Source organism: Montipora foliosa, chromosome 4, assembly GCF_036669935.1.
Source record: "Montipora foliosa isolate CH-2021 chromosome 4, ASM3666993v2, whole genome shotgun sequence".
Classification (NCBI taxonomy): Eukaryota; Metazoa; Cnidaria; class Anthozoa; order Scleractinia; family Acroporidae; genus Montipora; species Montipora foliosa.
Genome location: NC_090872.1, coordinates 1,071,919 through 1,089,418, shown reverse-complemented (window position 1 = coordinate 1,089,418; position 17,500 = coordinate 1,071,919). Strand labels below are relative to the sequence as shown.

Below are 17,500 nucleotides of genomic sequence, written 5' to 3'. Positions count from 1 at the left end.
CATGATAAAAGCAGTGAGCTCTGTATCAATACAAGGTCAGCGGCAGCCTCGCAGCCATTCATAGCCTAGGTCACTGAGCAAACAACTGTAAAATGACCTATTGCCGATTGCTGTAATAGATTTTTTGCTTCTGAGGTATTTCGGTTGACTTCAGAATGGTGCAAGAGTGGAGGATCCGGGTATCGATCCCGGTACCTCCCGCATGCGAAGCGGGCGCTGTACCATTTGAGCTAATCCCCCGTTACTATAGCCCATTTATAAGGCACACCAACAACCTTTTAACGAAGACAGGGAAGATTGTTCAGCTCCAAATTGTTTTCAGTGCGAGACATATCCAAGATGGTGCTAACCAACAAACTCTACAACCATCGGTACCAAACTTAGAGTCATCCGATTTCTGCACATCTCTAGTGCTTGCTTAGGCTATTATTGCAAGACAAAGTTTCATCAGATGTCAATTATTGATCGGGGATTCAACAAATGCCATCAAGACTCCTGAAAAAAACACACTTACCTTTCGTGTTGATAAGCTGAAAAACTTTTCTGGAAAACTCTAGCTTGCACAATCTTGGGCCTCTACCGATCTCACAGCCAGGAATTCATGGTGACGACACCTTTCTCTAAGTACTCAATGTTAGTTAGATGAGGGCTACAGCTCCGACAAAACCCCAGTGACACGTTTTCGATAAAGTAAAGCACGAAAAGGCCGCCACTGGACTTAAGACCAGTACTTTTCACCTCTTAAGCGAGAATCATTCCACCAAACCAACAAGTCCAGAAAGAAAATTTCAAGACCAAACTCCCTCGGAACAAAAGATAGGGAAAGACTTGGTCCATGTGAAGTTCGAACTCACGACCTTGGCGTTATTAGCACCACGCTCTGCCGACTGAGCTAACGGACCAGGTTACTCGGTACTCATAGCGTTTTTTGAACAACCGCTCTTATCCGATTTCGTGCTTAAGTGACGATTGTTGTAATAGAATTTAGTCTATTGAGGCATCTCGGTTAACAAAAGAATGAAAGGGGTAGTTTCTAAAGAAACTGTGATGCTGCGTCGGTGGGGAAGCAGTATACAAAAATTTGGTTTTATCAACGGAGTTGATAATGTAAATTGGCCACCGTACAGAGATTCTATTAGCTTTTAGAATCTCTGTACGGTGGCCAGTTTACATTATCAACACCGTTGATAAAACTCAATTTCGGTTAACAAAAGTGGAGAATCCGGGTATCGATCCCGGTACTTCCCGCATGCAAAGCGGGCGCTCTACCATTTGAGCTAATCCCCCGTTACTATAATCAACTTAAAATGCACTGACCAAGAACCTTTTAAGGAAAAGAGGGAAGATTGGTCAGCTTCAAATTGTTTTTAATGCAAGACAGATCTAAGATGGTGCAAAAGAACAAACCCTGTAACCACCTGTGCCAAACTTAGAGTCGGCCGCTTTCTGAACATCTCTCGTGGTTATTCTTGCCATCATTGCAAGTCAAGGTTTTATCAAGATATCGATTGATCGGGAATTCAACTCATGCCATCAAGGCTGAGGGAAATACACACTCACCTTTTGTGTTGATGAACTCAAACATTCATCTTGTGAAAAGTTCTAGCTTCCAAAATGTTGGGCCTCTACCGATCTCACAGCCAAGAATTCCAGGCCACGACAACTCTCTCCAAGGACTCAATCTTAGTTTCGTGAAGGTAACAGCTCCGACAAAATCCCAGCGACACGTTTTCGATAAATTAAAGCACGAAAGGCCCGCTCCTGAACTTAAGACCGGCACTTTTCATCACCTAAGGCAGAATTACCCTACAAGACTAACAGGTAGAGAAAAAAAATTTGAAGACCACACTCCCTCGGAACAAAAGATGGAAGAAGACTTGGTCCATATGAGGTTCGAACTCAGGACTTGGCGTTATTAGCCCCACGCTCTGCCGGCTGACCTAATGGGCCAGGTCACCTATGATATGATGCGTTCAGAAGGAATTGCAACTTCCAAGATGGCGGGGAGAAAAACGACACCAACCGGCCATTTCTTGTTTTCGTGCGATCGAGTTTCATGCGCCAATGTGGAGGGAACATAGATGCGTAGGTACAAAAAAGGAAGCTTCTCTGTCAAACGAATTAAATGGTTTCGATTTCATTTTCAAACACGCAATCTAAAGCCCCGTTTACACGAGCAATTTTCATGTCACAAATATATTTGATAGTGTAGATGGCATAGCAAATAATTGTCAACAGTGTGAAGTTTAGTGCGCCAGTAATGATTTTGAATAGCTGAGATATGCAGAATAAAGGAGAGGCTGTGTAGTCACCCACGAAATATGGCGCTTACGAACAAGCAAAAACTTGAAGCTGCTGCGATTATAGCGTTTCTCGTATTATATAAACAACAAAGAATGAAGAAAAAGAAGCGTAGGTGTTGGGTTAAGCCCTGGAAAACTCAGCAGCGGCGAGAAGCCCAGGGTTTGGCCCAAAATTTAGTAAAAGAACTGCGAGAGACTGACCATGACGAATTCAAATTTTTTTTTCGGTGAGTACAATGTATTAGGACCTTCAGATTTGAGTACAAGTATGAATTTTTAATTTCAAACCAGTCTCCTCCCCTCACTGTTCCTTGTTGTTTACCAGCAGACCAGGAGATTGTAGAAACAAGATTGATTGCACTAGTGATCATCCAAAGCACGCGAACAAGATTTTGAAAATTCGTATTTGTACTCAATGTCGTACTGTCTCGTGGTCGCTATTTTAACTTTCTTTAACAGGTTTCATGAAATAATGTTGGCGTTGGTTAAACAAGAACCAAAACTGTTACTGACGTCTTAAATAAGAAGAACAAGCATGATTTGTAAAAGTTCTGAATCGATGTTCACGTTGTATTGTGTTACTTAGAAACGTTATTTATTTTATTATTCTGTGCATCCCTTGTTGTTGGGAGAAGAATAGTACTATCAATAGAACTTCAAAAATGAGCATACTATTTTTGTTGTCCCACACGATGAAGTATTTCTTTGGGAATAAGTAACCCACCCCCATCAACCTCCTTTCTCACCACCTCATTCAGAAGTATAATCTTTCTAAAAAGCGAATTCCAGCTTTTGGGCAGCTCATGTGCACCCAAGAGAGCTCCAGAACTCAAATACAATACACCAAGGGCCCCTCTAAGGCGTGATAGTTTAACAATTGTTTCATTGTAGAATGTACCCTTTCTGTCTTGGCAATCAACAGTGTGCTACATAAAGATTGCTGTGTTGTAGCTCTGATTTCCACTGCATTTTTATATGCAGCAAATAAGATAAACCCACCTGGGCTACCTGAGATATTTCAATTGTTATTAAATTGTAATATTTCCTTCTAATTTTTAGGATGGACTCTGTTCTGTTTGATGAGCTTTGTGAGAAGCTAACTCCTCTAATTGGAAAGAAAAACACTGTCATGAGAGATGCCATTTCAGCCCATGACCGCTTATGTGTTACCTTGAGATTTTTGGCATCAGGTTGCTCATACCAAGATCTCATGTATAGCTTTCGCATATCTGTTTCATCTATTTCAAAAATCATACCTGAGGTGTGTGAAGCCCTGTATAATGTTTTGAGGGATGAATACCTACAGCCACCAAGTTCAAAACAACATTGGGAACAAATTGCAGAGGAATTTGAATCCAAATGGCAGTTTCCACATGCAGTTGGAGCCATAGATGGAAAACATATTAACATGCGTGCTCCCCCAAACTCAGGCTCTGAGTACTTCAACTACAAAAAGCAATTCAGTATTGTTCTCCTAGCTATAGCTGATGCCAATGCTAAATTTATTTCGTTCGATCTCGGCTCACCAGGAGGCCAGTCTGATGGGGGAATTTTTAAGGACAGTTGCCTAGGAAATACGTGCAAGTCAAACCATTTCCCAGAACCAGCTAACCTTGGAGAAAGAACAACACCAATACCTTATTTTTTGTTGGGCGATGATGCTTTTGCCTTAGATCGAAATCTAATGAAGCCATTTCCACACCGAACAGCAATGGGTGACGAGAAAATATTCAATTATCGCCTATCAAGAGCGAGGAGGATTGTGGAAAACGCTTTTGGATTGCTGTGCACTCGCTTTAGATTGCTACTGAGAACACTAGAGTTGGATGTTCCAAATGCAATGCAAGTAGTGCGTGCTTGCATTGCATTACACAACTTTCTGATGACCAGGAAGGACAAATGCTACTCAGCTCCAGGCTCCATCGACAATGAGGATGAATTTGGTAATGTTGTGCCAGGATCGTGGAGAAACCAAATAGGCAGTGATGACATTTGTGACCTACGCTCGGATCCTAGTGCCCGTTCATCAACAGTTCAAGCAAGAGAAGTTCGGGATGATCTCAAAGACTACTTCTTTGAAGAAGGTGCCATCAGTTTTCAGTGGGCAATGACCAGCTGAGTATTGGATTGATGACATTCATCATGTGGAATCAGACATTCTTCGTTACTGTTAGAAAGTATGGTTACCTATTATTAACTTCCAGTCTTCATTGTGAAAGCTTTATCTAAAGTAGCCTTAGGTGATGAGAAATTCTGAAACTGTGACCTACCAAGAGACAGGAAGACTGAACAAAATTATGCTTTTGTTAGTTTGTTATTTAATTTTCTTTCATATAACTTCATTAGTACACATCTGGATGTGCATCCCAAGCATTTGCTTTATTGTAACTCACACGGTTACCAAGAAAAACCCAACTGTCTTTTTTCAAGTGTAATAATTAGTCCAACATGAATAATAACCAGAATTGTGGCAAGTCCGTTAAATCTTAAATACTTACTTTTAAATATTTTGTGCATTTACAGTGTAAACTTTACAAGTATGCAATTTTCAAAAGCAAAATATTATCACTGACTGTAACTTTAACAAACAACTACAGTAAGCTGCTAAAACTATTGACTTCCGCTACAGAATAAAAAGATTCAGTAGAGTACATAGTAATTTGCTCAGGCCCATACCCGAGTCAAGAATATTTCTGAGGGGTTCATTGGTGAGGAATCTCTTGACAAGAAGAGGGTTTGAGTGAGGACAAAGTGGATACTTTTTGTAGTAATATAATAGGCAATTGCTACCTGTTGGGGACAGGAATGCACTATACTCTGGTCTGCCATAAGGTCTAAGTTTTCCTATGAGTCATTCTTATACTATCAACATGTCTTAAGTCATTTAGTATGGTGGCTGTTGTAGCTGGGCAGAAAATGAATCATCTCTTTGATAATAATGCTGATATGGAACTCTTGGGGGCTCTGTTGCTTGAAAGATTGCTGATTGGACCGCAAACTTAACCCTTCGTTGCAAATCTTTATCCCCCAGGTGTCGGATGGAACTGGCCACATCCTTACCGAAAATATCCCATTCATCTTCAGGTGCAGATGCTGCATTTTTTGCAAGCTGGTTCAGGGCAGATGTGGCAGACTCCAGCAAAGGATTGTCATCAGATCTCTTCCTCTTTGTTGTGTACGTAGTGCTTGCACTTTTAACACTAACATTACTCTCGCTCTCTGTATCTGCATTATCATAATTTGCCAGCTGCTCTTCCTCACCTCCAGGTCCTGGTGATGAATCTTCATCTCTGACATTAGTAAATACCTGCCGGTTGCTGTATATTACCTCATCTAGGAAGCTGCACTCATCGAAAAACTTCCACTTTGATACATAAACATCGCTTGCCCCACTACCTGTACCCTGGCTCTTCTTTATTTTTCTCACCTCTTCACGGTAAAATGTTCGTAAACTCTGTATTTTACCTAAGGAATTAAAGCCAGATAAAAGAATGTAAATGCAAATTTTGATTTTTTTTAAATTCAAATGGTTTTGCACAAAAGCCTACAAATTGCAGGTAAAATTATTTCAGTTTAGCAATATATATCATACATTCTTGCTTTATATTAACGATAACAACAGTGGTAGACATACCTTTGAGGCTTGCCAGATCAACGTCTGGCAATTCTTCTTTTATCACCTGCAGTACTTCCTCGTACTGTGCTTTTTTTACGTTTCGGTTCTTGTATGCCTCGCTTTTGGTGTTCCAGAGACTCTCCTTTTCTCTGACGGCCTCTAGCAACAAAGTCACTACTCGATCTGGCCAATAAATTCCTCTACTGGAAGCAGCGCTGATCGACGTGGAGGCCGCCATTTTGATCGCGTTCTCAGTGGAAGCTTGGGGACCACCAATATTTGCCACATTTTATGTGACGAGTCGTCTACACGAGCAATTTTCCGTGTATGACAATTTTTAATTGTCACATAAAAGCTAACACGCCAGCTTTTCAGCAAATGTATTTGTCACATAAAAATTGGCCAATTTCCCTCATCTACACGAGCAAATAAAAATTGTCACATAAAAGTTGTCACATAAAAATTGCTCGTGTAAACGGGGCTTAAGCATGGCGCCGTAGCTCAGTTAGTTAGAGCGCCTGTCTAGGAAACAGGAGGTCATGGGTTCAAATCCCATCGGTGCCTTGAGATCAGTGTATCTTATATTGTCATGGTCTGGCTGCACTTTCTTGCAGTTGAGTAACACCATCTTTTTGGAGTCATTTCTTTCCTTGAGAGTTAACGAGTTTTTGAAAAACTGATCGTTCTTCGTTCTTCAATAGAGTTACATACATCATTTTACAGTTGTAGCCAAGTTTCCTAGCCCAAGAAAGGAAGCGAGGCTCCCGGTCAACCTCTTTTGATACAAACCTTTGTGTTTTTCTAATGTTTATGTAGACTAATTGCAATTACAGTAACACAATTTACATAATAAAGGCAGTGAGGTCTGTATCAATACAAGGTCAGCGGCAGCCTCGCAGCCATTCATAGCCTAGGTCACTGAGCAAACAACTGTAAAATGACCTATTGCCGATTGCTGTAATAGATTTTTTGCTTCTGAGGTACTTCGGTTGACTTCAGAATGGTGCAAGAGTGGAGGATCCGGGTATCGATCCCGGTACCTCCCGCATGCGAAGCGGGCGCTCTACCATTTGAGCTAATCCCCCGTTACTATAGCCCATTTATAAGGCACACCAACAACCTTTTAAAGAAGACAGGGAAGATTGGTTGAAGAAGAAGATTGCTCCAAATTGTTTTCAGTGCGAGACATATCCAAGATGGTGCTAACCAACAAACTCTACAACCATCGGTACCAAACTTAGAGTCATCCGATTTCTGAACATCTCTAGTGCTTGCTCAGGCAATTATTGCAAGACAAAGTTTCATCAGATGTCAATTATTGATCGGGGATTCAACAAATGCCATCAAGACTCCTGGAAAAACACACTTACCTTTCGTGTTGATAAGCTGAAAAACTTTTCTGGAAAACTCTAGCTTGCACAATCTTGGGCCTCTACCGATCTCACAGCCAGGAATTCATGGTGACGACACCTTTCTCTAAGTACTCAATGTTAGTTAGATGAGGGCTACAGCTCCGACAAAACCCCAGTGACACGTTTTCGATAAAGTAAAGCACGAAAGGGCCGCCACTGGACTTAAGACCAGTACTTTTCCATTCTTAAGCGAGAATCATTCCACCAAACCAACAAGTCCAGAAAGAAAATTTCAAGACCAAACTCTCACGGAACAAAAGAGAGGGAAAGACTTGGTCCATGTGAGGTTCGAACTCACGACCTTGGCGTTATTAGCACCACGCTCTGCCGACTGAGCTAACGGACCAGGTTACTCGGTACTCATAGCGTTTTTTGAACAAGCGCTCTTATCCGATTTCGTGCTTAAGTGACGATTGTTGTAATAGAATTTAGTCTATTGAGGCATCTCGGTTAACAAAAGAATGAAAGGGGTAGTTTCTAAAGAAACTGTGATGCTGCGTCGGTGGGGAAGCAGTATACAAAAATTTGGTTTTATCAACGGAGTTGATAATGTAAATTGGCCACCGTACAGAGATTCTATTAGCTTTTAGAATCTCTGTACGATGGCCAGTTTACATTATCAACACCGTTGATAAAACTCAATTTCGGTTAACAAAAGTGGAGAATCCGGGTATCGATCCCGGTACTTCCCGCATGCAAAGCGGGCGCTCTACCATTTGAGCTAATCCCCCGTTACTATAATCAACTTAAAATGCACTGACCAAGAACCTTTTAAGGAAAAGAGGGAAGATTGGTCAGCTTCAAATTGTTTTTAATGCAAGACAGATCTAAGATGGTGCAAAAGAACAAACCCTGTAACCACCTGTGCCAAACTTAGAGTCGGCCGCTTTCTGAACATCTCTGGTGGTTATTCATGCCATCATTGCAAGTCAAGGTTTTATCAATATATCGATTGATCGGGAATTCAACTCATGCCATCAAGGCTGAGGGAAATACACACTCACCTTTTGTGTTGATGAACTCAAACATTCATCTTGTGAAAAGTTCTAGCTTGCAAAATGTTGGGCCTCTACCGATCTCACAGCCAAGAATTCCAGGCCACGACAACTCTCTCCAAAGACTCAATCTTAGTTTCGTGAAGGTAACAGCTCCGACAAAATCCCAGCGACACGTTTTCGATAAATTAAAGCACGAAAGGCCCGCCCCTGAACTTAAGACCGGCACTTTTCATCACCTAAGGCAGAATTACCCTACAAGACTAACAGGTAGAGAAAAAAAATTTGAAGACCACACTCCCTCGGAACAAAAGATGGAAGAAGCCTTGGTCCATGTGAGGTTCGAACTCAGGACTTGGCGTTATTAGCATCACGCTCTGCCGGCTGACCTAATGGGCCAGGTCACCTATGATATGATGCGTTCAGAAGGAATTGCAACCTCCAAGATGGCGGGGAGAAAAACGACACTAACCGGCCAATTCTTGTTTTCGTGCGATCGAGTTTCATGCGCCAATGTGGAGGGAACATAGATGCGTACATACAAAAAAGGAAGCTTCTCTGTCAAACGAAATAAATGTTTTCGATTTCATTTTCAAACACGCAATCTAAGCATGGCGCCGTAGCTCAGTTGGTTAGAGCGCCTGTCTAGTAAACAGGAGGTCATGGGTTCAAATCCCATCGGTGCCTTGAGATCAGTGTATCTTATATTGTCATGGTCTGGCTGCAGTTTCTAGCAGTTGCGTAACACCATCTTTTTGGAGTCATTTCTTTCCTTGAGAGTTAACGAGTTTTTGAAAAACTGATCGTTCTTCGTTCTTCAATAGAGTTACATACATCATTTTACAGTTGTAGCCAAGTTTCCTAGCCCAAGAAGGGAAGCGAGGCTCCCGGTCAACCTCTTTTGATACAAACCTTTGTGTTTTTCTAATGTTTATGTAGACTAATTGGAATTACGGTAACACAATTTACATGATAAAGGCAGTGAGGTCTGTATCAATACAAGGTCAGCGGCAGCCTCGCAGCCATTCATAGCCTAGGTCACTGAGCAAACAACTGTAAAATGACCTATTGCCGATTGCTGTAATAGATTTTTTGCTTCTGAGGTATTTCGGTTGACTTCAGAATTGTGCAAGAGTGGAAGATCCGGGTATCGATCCCGGTACCTCCCGCATGCGAAGCGGGCGCTCTACCATTTGAGCTAATCCCCCGTTACTATAGCCCATTTATAAGGCACACCAACAACCTTTTAACGAAGACAGGGAAGATTGGTCAGCTCCAAATTGTTTTCAGTGCGAGACATATCCAAGATGGTGCTAACCAACAAACTCTACAACCATAGGTACTAAACTTAGAGTCATCCGATTTCTGAACATCTCTAGTGCTTGCTCAGGCTATTATTGCAAGACAAAGTTTCATCAGATGTCAATTATTGATCGGGGATTCAACAAATGCCATCAAGACTCCTGGAAAAACACACTTACCTTTCGTGTTGATAAGCTGAAAAACTTTTCTGAAAAACTCTAACTTGCACAATCTTGGGCCTCTACCGATCTCACAGCCAGGAATTCATGGTGACGACACCTTTCTCTAAGTACTCGATGTTAGTTAGATGAGGGCTACAGCTCCGACAAAACCCCAGTGACACGTTTTCGATAAAGTAAAGCACGAAAGGGCCGCCACTGGACTTAAGACCAGTACTTTTCACCTCTTAAGCGAGAATCATTCCACCAAACCAACAAGTCCAGAAAGAAAATTTCAAGACCAAACTCCCTCGGAACAAAACATAGAGAAAGACTTGGTCCATGTGAGGTTCGAACTCACGACCTTGGCGTTATTAGCACCACGCTCTGCCGACTGAGCTAAAGGACCAGGTTACTCGGTACTCTTGGTTTTTTTTTGAACAACCGGTCTTATCCGATTTCGTGCTTACGTGACGATTGTTGTAATAGAATTTAGTCTTTTGAGGCATCTCGGTTAACGAAGGAATGAAGGGGGTAGTTTCTAAAGAAACTGTGATGCTGCGTCGGTGGGGAAGCAGTATGCAAAAATTTGGTTTTATCAACGGAGTTGATAATGTAAATTGGCCACCGTACAGAGATTCTATTAGGTTTTAGAATCTCTGTACGGTGGCCAGTTTACATTATCAACACCGTTGATAAAACTCAATTTCGGTTAACAAAAGTGGAGAATCCGGGTATCGATCCCGGTACTTCCCGCATGCAAAGCGGGCGCTCTACCATTTGAGCTAATCCCCCGTTACTATAATCAACTTAAAATGCACTGACCAAGAACCTTTTAAGGAAAAGAGGGAAGATTGGTCAGCTTCAAATTGTTTTTAATGCAAGACAGATCTAAGATGGTGCAAAAGAACAAACCCTGTAACCACCTGTGCCAAACTTAGAGTCGGCCGCTTTCTGAACATCTCTCGTGGTTATTCATGCCATCATTGCAAGTCAAGGTTTTATCAATATATCGATTGATCGGGGATTCAACAAAGAGAGTGTGGAAAAGATAACGTCAACTTGGCAGTGGTAAAATGGCTGATAACGTTAACACAAATATCGATGATTCTGATGATTGCATGGTTCGTCCGCCATTTTCTTTTCTGACAAGTAGCTACCAGCCATTTCAACCGAGACGAAAAGGAACTGACCCGGGTTAGCCGAGATCGACCCAACATTCACCCAGCCCGGGCTCGTGTAAACGTAAAATTAGACGCTGAACTGATCCGGGTCGGTGTCCATCCTGCGCTCGTGTAAAGCGGCCCTCAGAGTTCCTTCAAATGCACGATATTGTTTTTAAAAAAGAACAAAGGGTGGCTGTAGAAGTGGCTCTTTCCGGTAAAGATGTAATGGCTGTATACCGACTGGTTTTGGGAAAAGCATGATTTACCAGAGCTTTGTTCTTTTAAAGAAATCATTCCCAAGCGAGCTGAACAAAGCAGCATCGGTTGTGGTAATCGTCCCCCTCCGAAGTACTGCTGAGGACCAGCTGATGTCAAATGATTTAAGAGCATTTCAAGGATTTTTAAGGATTTTTTTGTCTCCGGTGTGACATTCGTCGACCACTGTCAAAGACAAATTCTTATGCATGAATCATCTATTGTTAAGAGGAATTTGTCTTTGACAGTGGTCGACGAATGTCACACCGTCAAAACGTGGTAAGCGCGAAAATGCTTATATTTGACAGGAAGCTATTTATTGCGAATAAATGTCAGCGTCTTTTTGTAATTTCATCGATAAGAATTAAACAGCAGATATGATGATGGATTATCTGGAAAAAGTGGACGCTTCATAGGTCTTTCTCGGCCGTTGGCAAAACCAGGACCGGACCGGATCGGATCGTAATGATAAAACTCGGACCGGATCAATAACAAAATTCCCACCAAAAGTAGACGGTCACCAGACAACGTGCTGCAAAGAGGAGAAGCCGAATTCGGTGCCTTTCTCTCTTGTGTAGTCGTCTCCTCATTTATTGAGACTCATCGAAATGTCTTTTTTCCAGAGGTGATTACAGATTCAGAAGCGGAATTATAAAAGATACGATGTGACGAATTGTCGCCAATAAGCGAATTGACTGCGTACACAACCGTCTTCTTCTTTAAACAAGAATTCATTACTTTACCCTAGTCCCTGACAATTTCATTCTTTGTCGCTGCGCTCAGCCAAATAAAAACTATTTCTCATATAAACACTACTCATATAAACACTACAGACAGTAATCCATCAGCCGCGTTCATTGAACACACAATATTGAGGTCTACGCAAGAACAAATTAGCCAAAAGGACACTTACTCTTCAATGCAGTAGACTATCGCAAAAAACTGAAGAAAAAAAAACAGCGTGGTGATTAAGCCGGATATCCAAAACCAGTAAAAAAAAATCCTTTATGAGAAAAAACTGGAAACGTGTTCTCCAAACCAATGCAAATTCACCTAAAACGACCACTGGAGTTAAGAGGTCGCAAAAAATGTAAACAACACCAAAGTAGAAGCGAAAACTTCTCCGAGGAAAGCAACGTAGATAACTGAATGTCACAGGCAAAAAGGGTGGTACAAATAGCTAAAAGTACGAATGCCAAGCATAGCAACGACCCGTGTACCCATGGGAAATACATTATTGCACAATAGCCTGATTTAGAAACAGAACGGGAATATCAGTTGACGATGGCGTGCGCAACAAAAATATCCATATTAGGTCATATTAGAGTATAATCCAAACTATTCTCCGAGCTCTCCCTTCGTCAACTGACGTTCTCTTTGTTCTGTTCAACATGTCCTCTACCTCTGAAATGACGAATATCGACAATTCCCAACTTTCTCTGGATTGACTGTTATCGTCAATTTAGATTACTCTGTCCCAGGACAAGTTGCATTCCTAGACAGGATTTGAACCCGAAGCACCCAATTTGAGGAAATGTTTTTATCCCCTTAATGACTAAGCAGCAAAAAATATCCATATTATGTCATATTAGAGTAGAATCCAAACTGTTCCTATTTTTTTCTGGATTGGCTGTTATCGTCAATTTAGATTACTCTGTCCCAGGGCTTCTGGTAACAGATGAAAAGAAAAAAAGGTAAAGTTGCATTCCTGGACAGGATTTGAACCGGGAGCACCGTGACCTACTTAGAAGAAAATGTTCTTAATCAATCCTGGCCATTGTACCGACTATCTACCATCTCTAATTAGTATATATAAAATAAATGCTGAATAGTGGTCAAGTCTTGTGCTTGATTTTAAAATGGTTACAGGTAGCTTTCTCTTGAGGTTAGGTAACCGACATTTTCTCCTGTTTAAACTTGTTTCTTAGCGAGTGATAATACACATTTACAGCGGCATTCGAAAAAACAGAAAATATTGACATATTTTAAAAAATGTGATAGTCTAGTGGTTAATTGAAAGGGTTATTAATCGAGCATTTCCATGTTCGAATCCTGCGACTTCAGGCATGCATTGGGGTTCGCTAGCGCTGGAACACCAATTGAGGACACTGTAAACTGAAATTAACAATGAAAAGCAAATCAAGTTAAATGCGCTTATTCAGAGGTCGAGGATGGGTTGTTCTGTTGCTAAATCAGGCTAATGTACAATTGGCAGGGACTGGGGGAAAGTAAATAATTGTTGTCAGCTTTAATGCATGTTTGAAGAAGACGACCGTTGTTCGCTTATTGACGACAATTCGTCACATCGAATCTTTTATAATTCCGCTTCGGAATCTGTAATCACCTCTGGAAAAAAGTAAATGAAGAGACGACTACACCAGAGAGAAAGGCACAGTGGGAAGTTTGTCATTGATCTGGTCCGAGTTTTGTCAATCCGATCCGGTCCGATCCGGTCCGATCCTGATTTTGCCAACGGCCGTCTTTCTCGCGGCCCTATGGGCCAATCAAAAAGCTTAGAAGGAGCACGAGCAGATACGAGCTAGGACTTCTAATCCTATACCAGCATGAACAAGTATGACTAGTATATGGTGTTGTAAGCGGTTGTGAGTCACTTGTCTACGGCTTCCGTGAGGGCCTGTTGGGTTGCCATGATTTCATGCGCTGTTAGTAGGCTCTTCTTGACTCCATGATTGTGAATTATAATTATAGAGAAAGTGGCTGAGAGGGCTATGTCACATTATATCAGGGTATTTAGGGGAAATCTTAAGTTGATCACGCGTTTAAAGCTCGAAAATGGTAATGTGGAATTCCTATACTGATGAAATTATCCTTGCATCACAAACAAGATGATTATGAGCAAAAACTACCTTTATCTATGCGATTTGCCGTAAACTTAAAAAACGGTCGGACCCCACTTTTTTTCAAGATTACCCAAACGCAATCCGTTTCAATCTTGTCCATTTTTGTCCATCCATATGCTTGTCCTTCCTTTTGCTGTATTTCTTTTATGTTCCTCAACAGTTTTAAGTGGTTATTGCAATGTTTGATTCTACTTTTTGGCCATTTTGGGTGTCGTGAAATTGCACAATTTGCGTGACATAGCCCCTTTAAATGGGGGGTTGGCTGACAGTCAGGATCATTTAAATCTGAATAATAATAATAAAAATCTACTTCTCCAAATGAACATTTTCAGCATTTCTCAAGCTTGATGATATTTTTTTACGAAGTTTTGCGCTCGAATTTTGTGTTATTTGCATCTGTGAAACATGGGGGGCAGGTTCTAGTCGTTCATCTGATATTCCTGGATTTAATTCTTGGGTTGGTAGGACAGGCGGAGGTGTAGTTTTTCTCGCTGATTGTTTATATTTCAACAACGAGCTGACACGACTCTGTTTAGGCTTGTCGAAGTCAATGGGACGAACGTAAGGAACACTGTTATTGGCGTTATTTATAGATCTGATCGAGAGTTAGATTTTATTCAGTCTTACACTGGATTGGCTGATTAGCCTTATTTCCAAAGAGAAGGAACCTTTGTTCTTGTTAGGTGATTGGAATGTGACTTAGTGAGCCATTCATTCATCTGGTAGCAGGAGACGTTTTAAGACTTAAAGCGCTGTTACACTGTGCAATTTTAAGAGCAACTTGTCTCGCAACGACATTTCCACAAACGTTCTCACGTTACGAAACAAATTCTTTTAGGGGGTTAGACTGAGCAACGTTTCATGCAACTTGTCCCGTTTCGATGATCACATGAGGTTAAAGAAACATGATGATTGGCTTGTTCCGCAAACCGTTGCTAGACAAGTTGTTACACTACGTAATACTTAAAAAATCGTTGCAACCGTTGCTGAAGGCACTGTTACACTAGGCAATTTCTCTTGCAAAACAAGTTGCACGGAATATTGCCTAGTGTAACATACACTGCTACACACATTTCTCGCAATTTTTTTGTTGTCGCAATCGTTGCGAAAAGTAGAAGTCAGTTAGTTCTACTTTCCGTAACCGTTTCAAGGAATTTTTTCCACGTTGCGCAGTGTAACACCTTCCCTGCAACTTATGTCGCAACGTTTAATGGCATTGGCCAGTCAAATTGCTCTTTTTGTGCACGTGAGGTTTTATTCGAAGACAAAATGGCGACTGAACTCACGACAGCTTCCAAAATGACAGATGAGGAAAAGGAAGGGTTCATTCAAGCGTTGAAAGAACGCCCATCGCTTTAGAATACTTCGTTAGCAGTTTACAAAGACAAGAGGATAAAATTTGCTGGTTCGCAAACCCTTTCACAGCAATTTAAATATGGTAGTAGAGGAAATGAAGAAAGTGTTGCATAGCCTGCGCACTCGATGACAATGTAGAAAATCATAGTTCTACTGATCCTAAACGAGTACTCTAGTGACTTGGAAGGTTTCACCTATCGCCGAATATCTCAGCGTGACACCAAGCCTTTCAGCATGTTTGATACTTGATCGTAATTTTGTATCTTGCTTAGATATTCGGTGTGAAACTGCATTGAATAAAAACTCGAACTGTTGGCTGTTAACTGTAAAGAAATCTCTGTATCCGCCAGCATTCTCTGCAGCAAGCTCCCTCGCAAGTTGGTGAAAAACCCCTCTTTCTTCCCTTCTTGCCATCCAGGGCCTGACCCAGTTAACGCGATTTCGCCTTGATGGAATGTCCCCATTTTCGTCTTCAGTTGACAAATCGACTATTACCAGTAAAGCAAAATATTTTCTTTTTCTACAAAGACAATAGACCATTTCACCGTTGTTGCTGCCTACGAATGCAAGCGAGGCTGCCGGTGACCCTGTTTTGATACAGTCCTCCGTGCTTTTGTAATGTTAATACGGACTAATTAAAATAACCAAGAGAAAATGAGGGGACAGAGAGGGAGGCTCCCGGTCCAGCCCTTGGGATATGTCATGTTCACGAAAGTTATTTTTAGACGAGCGGAAGTCTTCCGAGACGTCCGCATGCAGGCCAACCTCGGTCCGATGTTTGAAAGAAAATAAATATTCATCAGCCTGCCACGTGCGCCGTCATTTTCTCTTTTCACTAAGAACCTGAGAGCGAGGCAAGACTGCATGCGGACGTCTCGGAAGACTTCCGCTCGTCTAAAAATAACTTTCGTGGACATAACATATCCCGGCCAACGCCCTGAGCTTCCCTCCCTGTCTACTCATTTTCTCTTGAATAACAACAACACAATTTACATGATAAAAGCAGAGGGGGCTGTATCAATGCAAGGTCACCGACAGCCTCGTAGCCATTCATAGGCTAGGTCGCTGAGCAAAGAAGTGTAAAATGGCCTATTCATCGTTTTTTTTTTATTTTTATGTTGTTTATAGTGCCAGTCCTCCGCGCTCTTTGTGACCGTCGCGAGCGAGACAAGTTGCAAGAAACGTTGCCCAGTGTAACACAATTCAAACAACCTGTATCGCAACGGGCAACTTGTGTCGCAACAAAATTGCGAGACAAGTTGCAAGAGAAATTGCGTAGTGTTACAGCGCCTTAATTCTACGAGTGGTCTTCTTCTTAATGACGCCTTTTATCATCGGGGTAAGTGGCCCCTTGGCGTTGTTAAAGGACATATGTATCCAGGCAGAGATGGAAAAGTACTAGGGAAACTGCGATCAGGGAGAAAGTTTCTCGAAAGCCCGTGCATAAAGTTCAGTTTGCCCGTTGGAACTTTCTTGCGATGCAGTTGTTCATGTTACTGAGTCAATGTCTTAACTGAATTTTGTTTATCGTTTTCATCGCATGAGTTTAGCAATGGCTTACAAATACACAAGAAACAATTTCTTTCTGTGACCTTTAATTTTCTCGGGCAGCATTCTGTTAACAGGAGGCAATTCCGATAAAGCGTTTAAATTATATACTAGCATCGAGATAGGCAATCAGTTTCCGAAATGGGCATTTGAAATGCGGTCTATACACGAAAGACAGAAGCGATCCTCGCACTTCATCACGACATTTAAGCAACACAAGCTCTTTTCCTTCATTAGTACTTTTATCGCAACACATGACACCAACAAATTGATCTCCTCCCAACTGAGTGGCTTCATAGCTCAGCTGGTAGAGCATTGCACCGACCTCGCAAAGGTCATGGGTTCGAATCCCGTTGAAGCCGACTGAGTTTTTCGGGTGTCTATAAGAAACATTAAAAATAAGCGACTTTTTGAAACATTTAGCTATAAAAAAATGCGAAAAAACGTTTCTTAAAAACATTTAAGAAATTTCGTAAAAACGGTTAAAAATACACGGTTAAATAATTCACGACGTTTCGACGTTCTCGG

General features: G+C 41.5%; 1 protein-coding gene and 8 non-coding genes across 9 annotated transcripts; 3 read left to right on the top strand and 6 right to left on the bottom strand.

Moving 5' to 3' along the window:
* Positions 1–829: 829 nt before the first annotated feature.
* Trnai-aau (transfer RNA isoleucine (anticodon AAU)) lies at positions 830–902 on the bottom strand. Its single transcript has one exon. It is a non-coding gene; the product is annotated as a tRNA-Ile (tRNA).
* Positions 903–4,599: 3,697 nt separating this feature from the next.
* On the bottom strand, positions 4,600–6,255 carry LOC137998826 (uncharacterized). The gene is made up of 2 exons (XM_068844656.1): positions 5,938–6,255; positions 4,600–5,768 (listed from the first exon to the last, which is right to left on the bottom strand). The coding sequence occupies exons 1-2, from the start codon at positions 6,155–6,157 to the stop codon at positions 5,188–5,190; spliced, it is 801 nt and encodes a 266-aa protein (XP_068700757.1). The 5' UTR covers positions 6,158–6,255; the 3' UTR covers positions 4,600–5,187.
* A 154-nt stretch (positions 6,256–6,409) lies between these two features.
* Trnap-agg (transfer RNA proline (anticodon AGG)) lies at positions 6,410–6,483 on the top strand. The gene has a single exon. It is a non-coding gene; the product is annotated as a tRNA-Pro (tRNA).
* Positions 6,484–6,931: 448 nt separating this feature from the next.
* On the bottom strand, positions 6,932–7,004 carry Trnaa-cgc (transfer RNA alanine (anticodon CGC)). Its single transcript has one exon. It is a non-coding gene; the product is annotated as a tRNA-Ala (tRNA).
* A 600-nt stretch (positions 7,005–7,604) lies between these two features.
* Positions 7,605–7,677, bottom strand: Trnai-aau (transfer RNA isoleucine (anticodon AAU)). The gene has a single exon. It is a non-coding gene; the product is annotated as a tRNA-Ile (tRNA).
* A 1,262-nt stretch (positions 7,678–8,939) lies between these two features.
* Positions 8,940–9,013, top strand: Trnat-agu (transfer RNA threonine (anticodon AGU)). The gene has a single exon. It is a non-coding gene; the product is annotated as a tRNA-Thr (tRNA).
* Positions 9,014–9,461: 448 nt separating this feature from the next.
* Positions 9,462–9,534, bottom strand: Trnaa-cgc (transfer RNA alanine (anticodon CGC)). Its single transcript has one exon. It is a non-coding gene; the product is annotated as a tRNA-Ala (tRNA).
* Positions 9,535–10,122: 588 nt separating this feature from the next.
* Trnai-aau (transfer RNA isoleucine (anticodon AAU)) lies at positions 10,123–10,195 on the bottom strand. Its single transcript has one exon. It is a non-coding gene; the product is annotated as a tRNA-Ile (tRNA).
* A 7,066-nt stretch (positions 10,196–17,261) lies between these two features.
* On the top strand, positions 17,262–17,334 carry Trnav-gac (transfer RNA valine (anticodon GAC)). The gene has a single exon. It is a non-coding gene; the product is annotated as a tRNA-Val (tRNA).
* Positions 17,335–17,500: the final 166 nt, after the last annotated feature.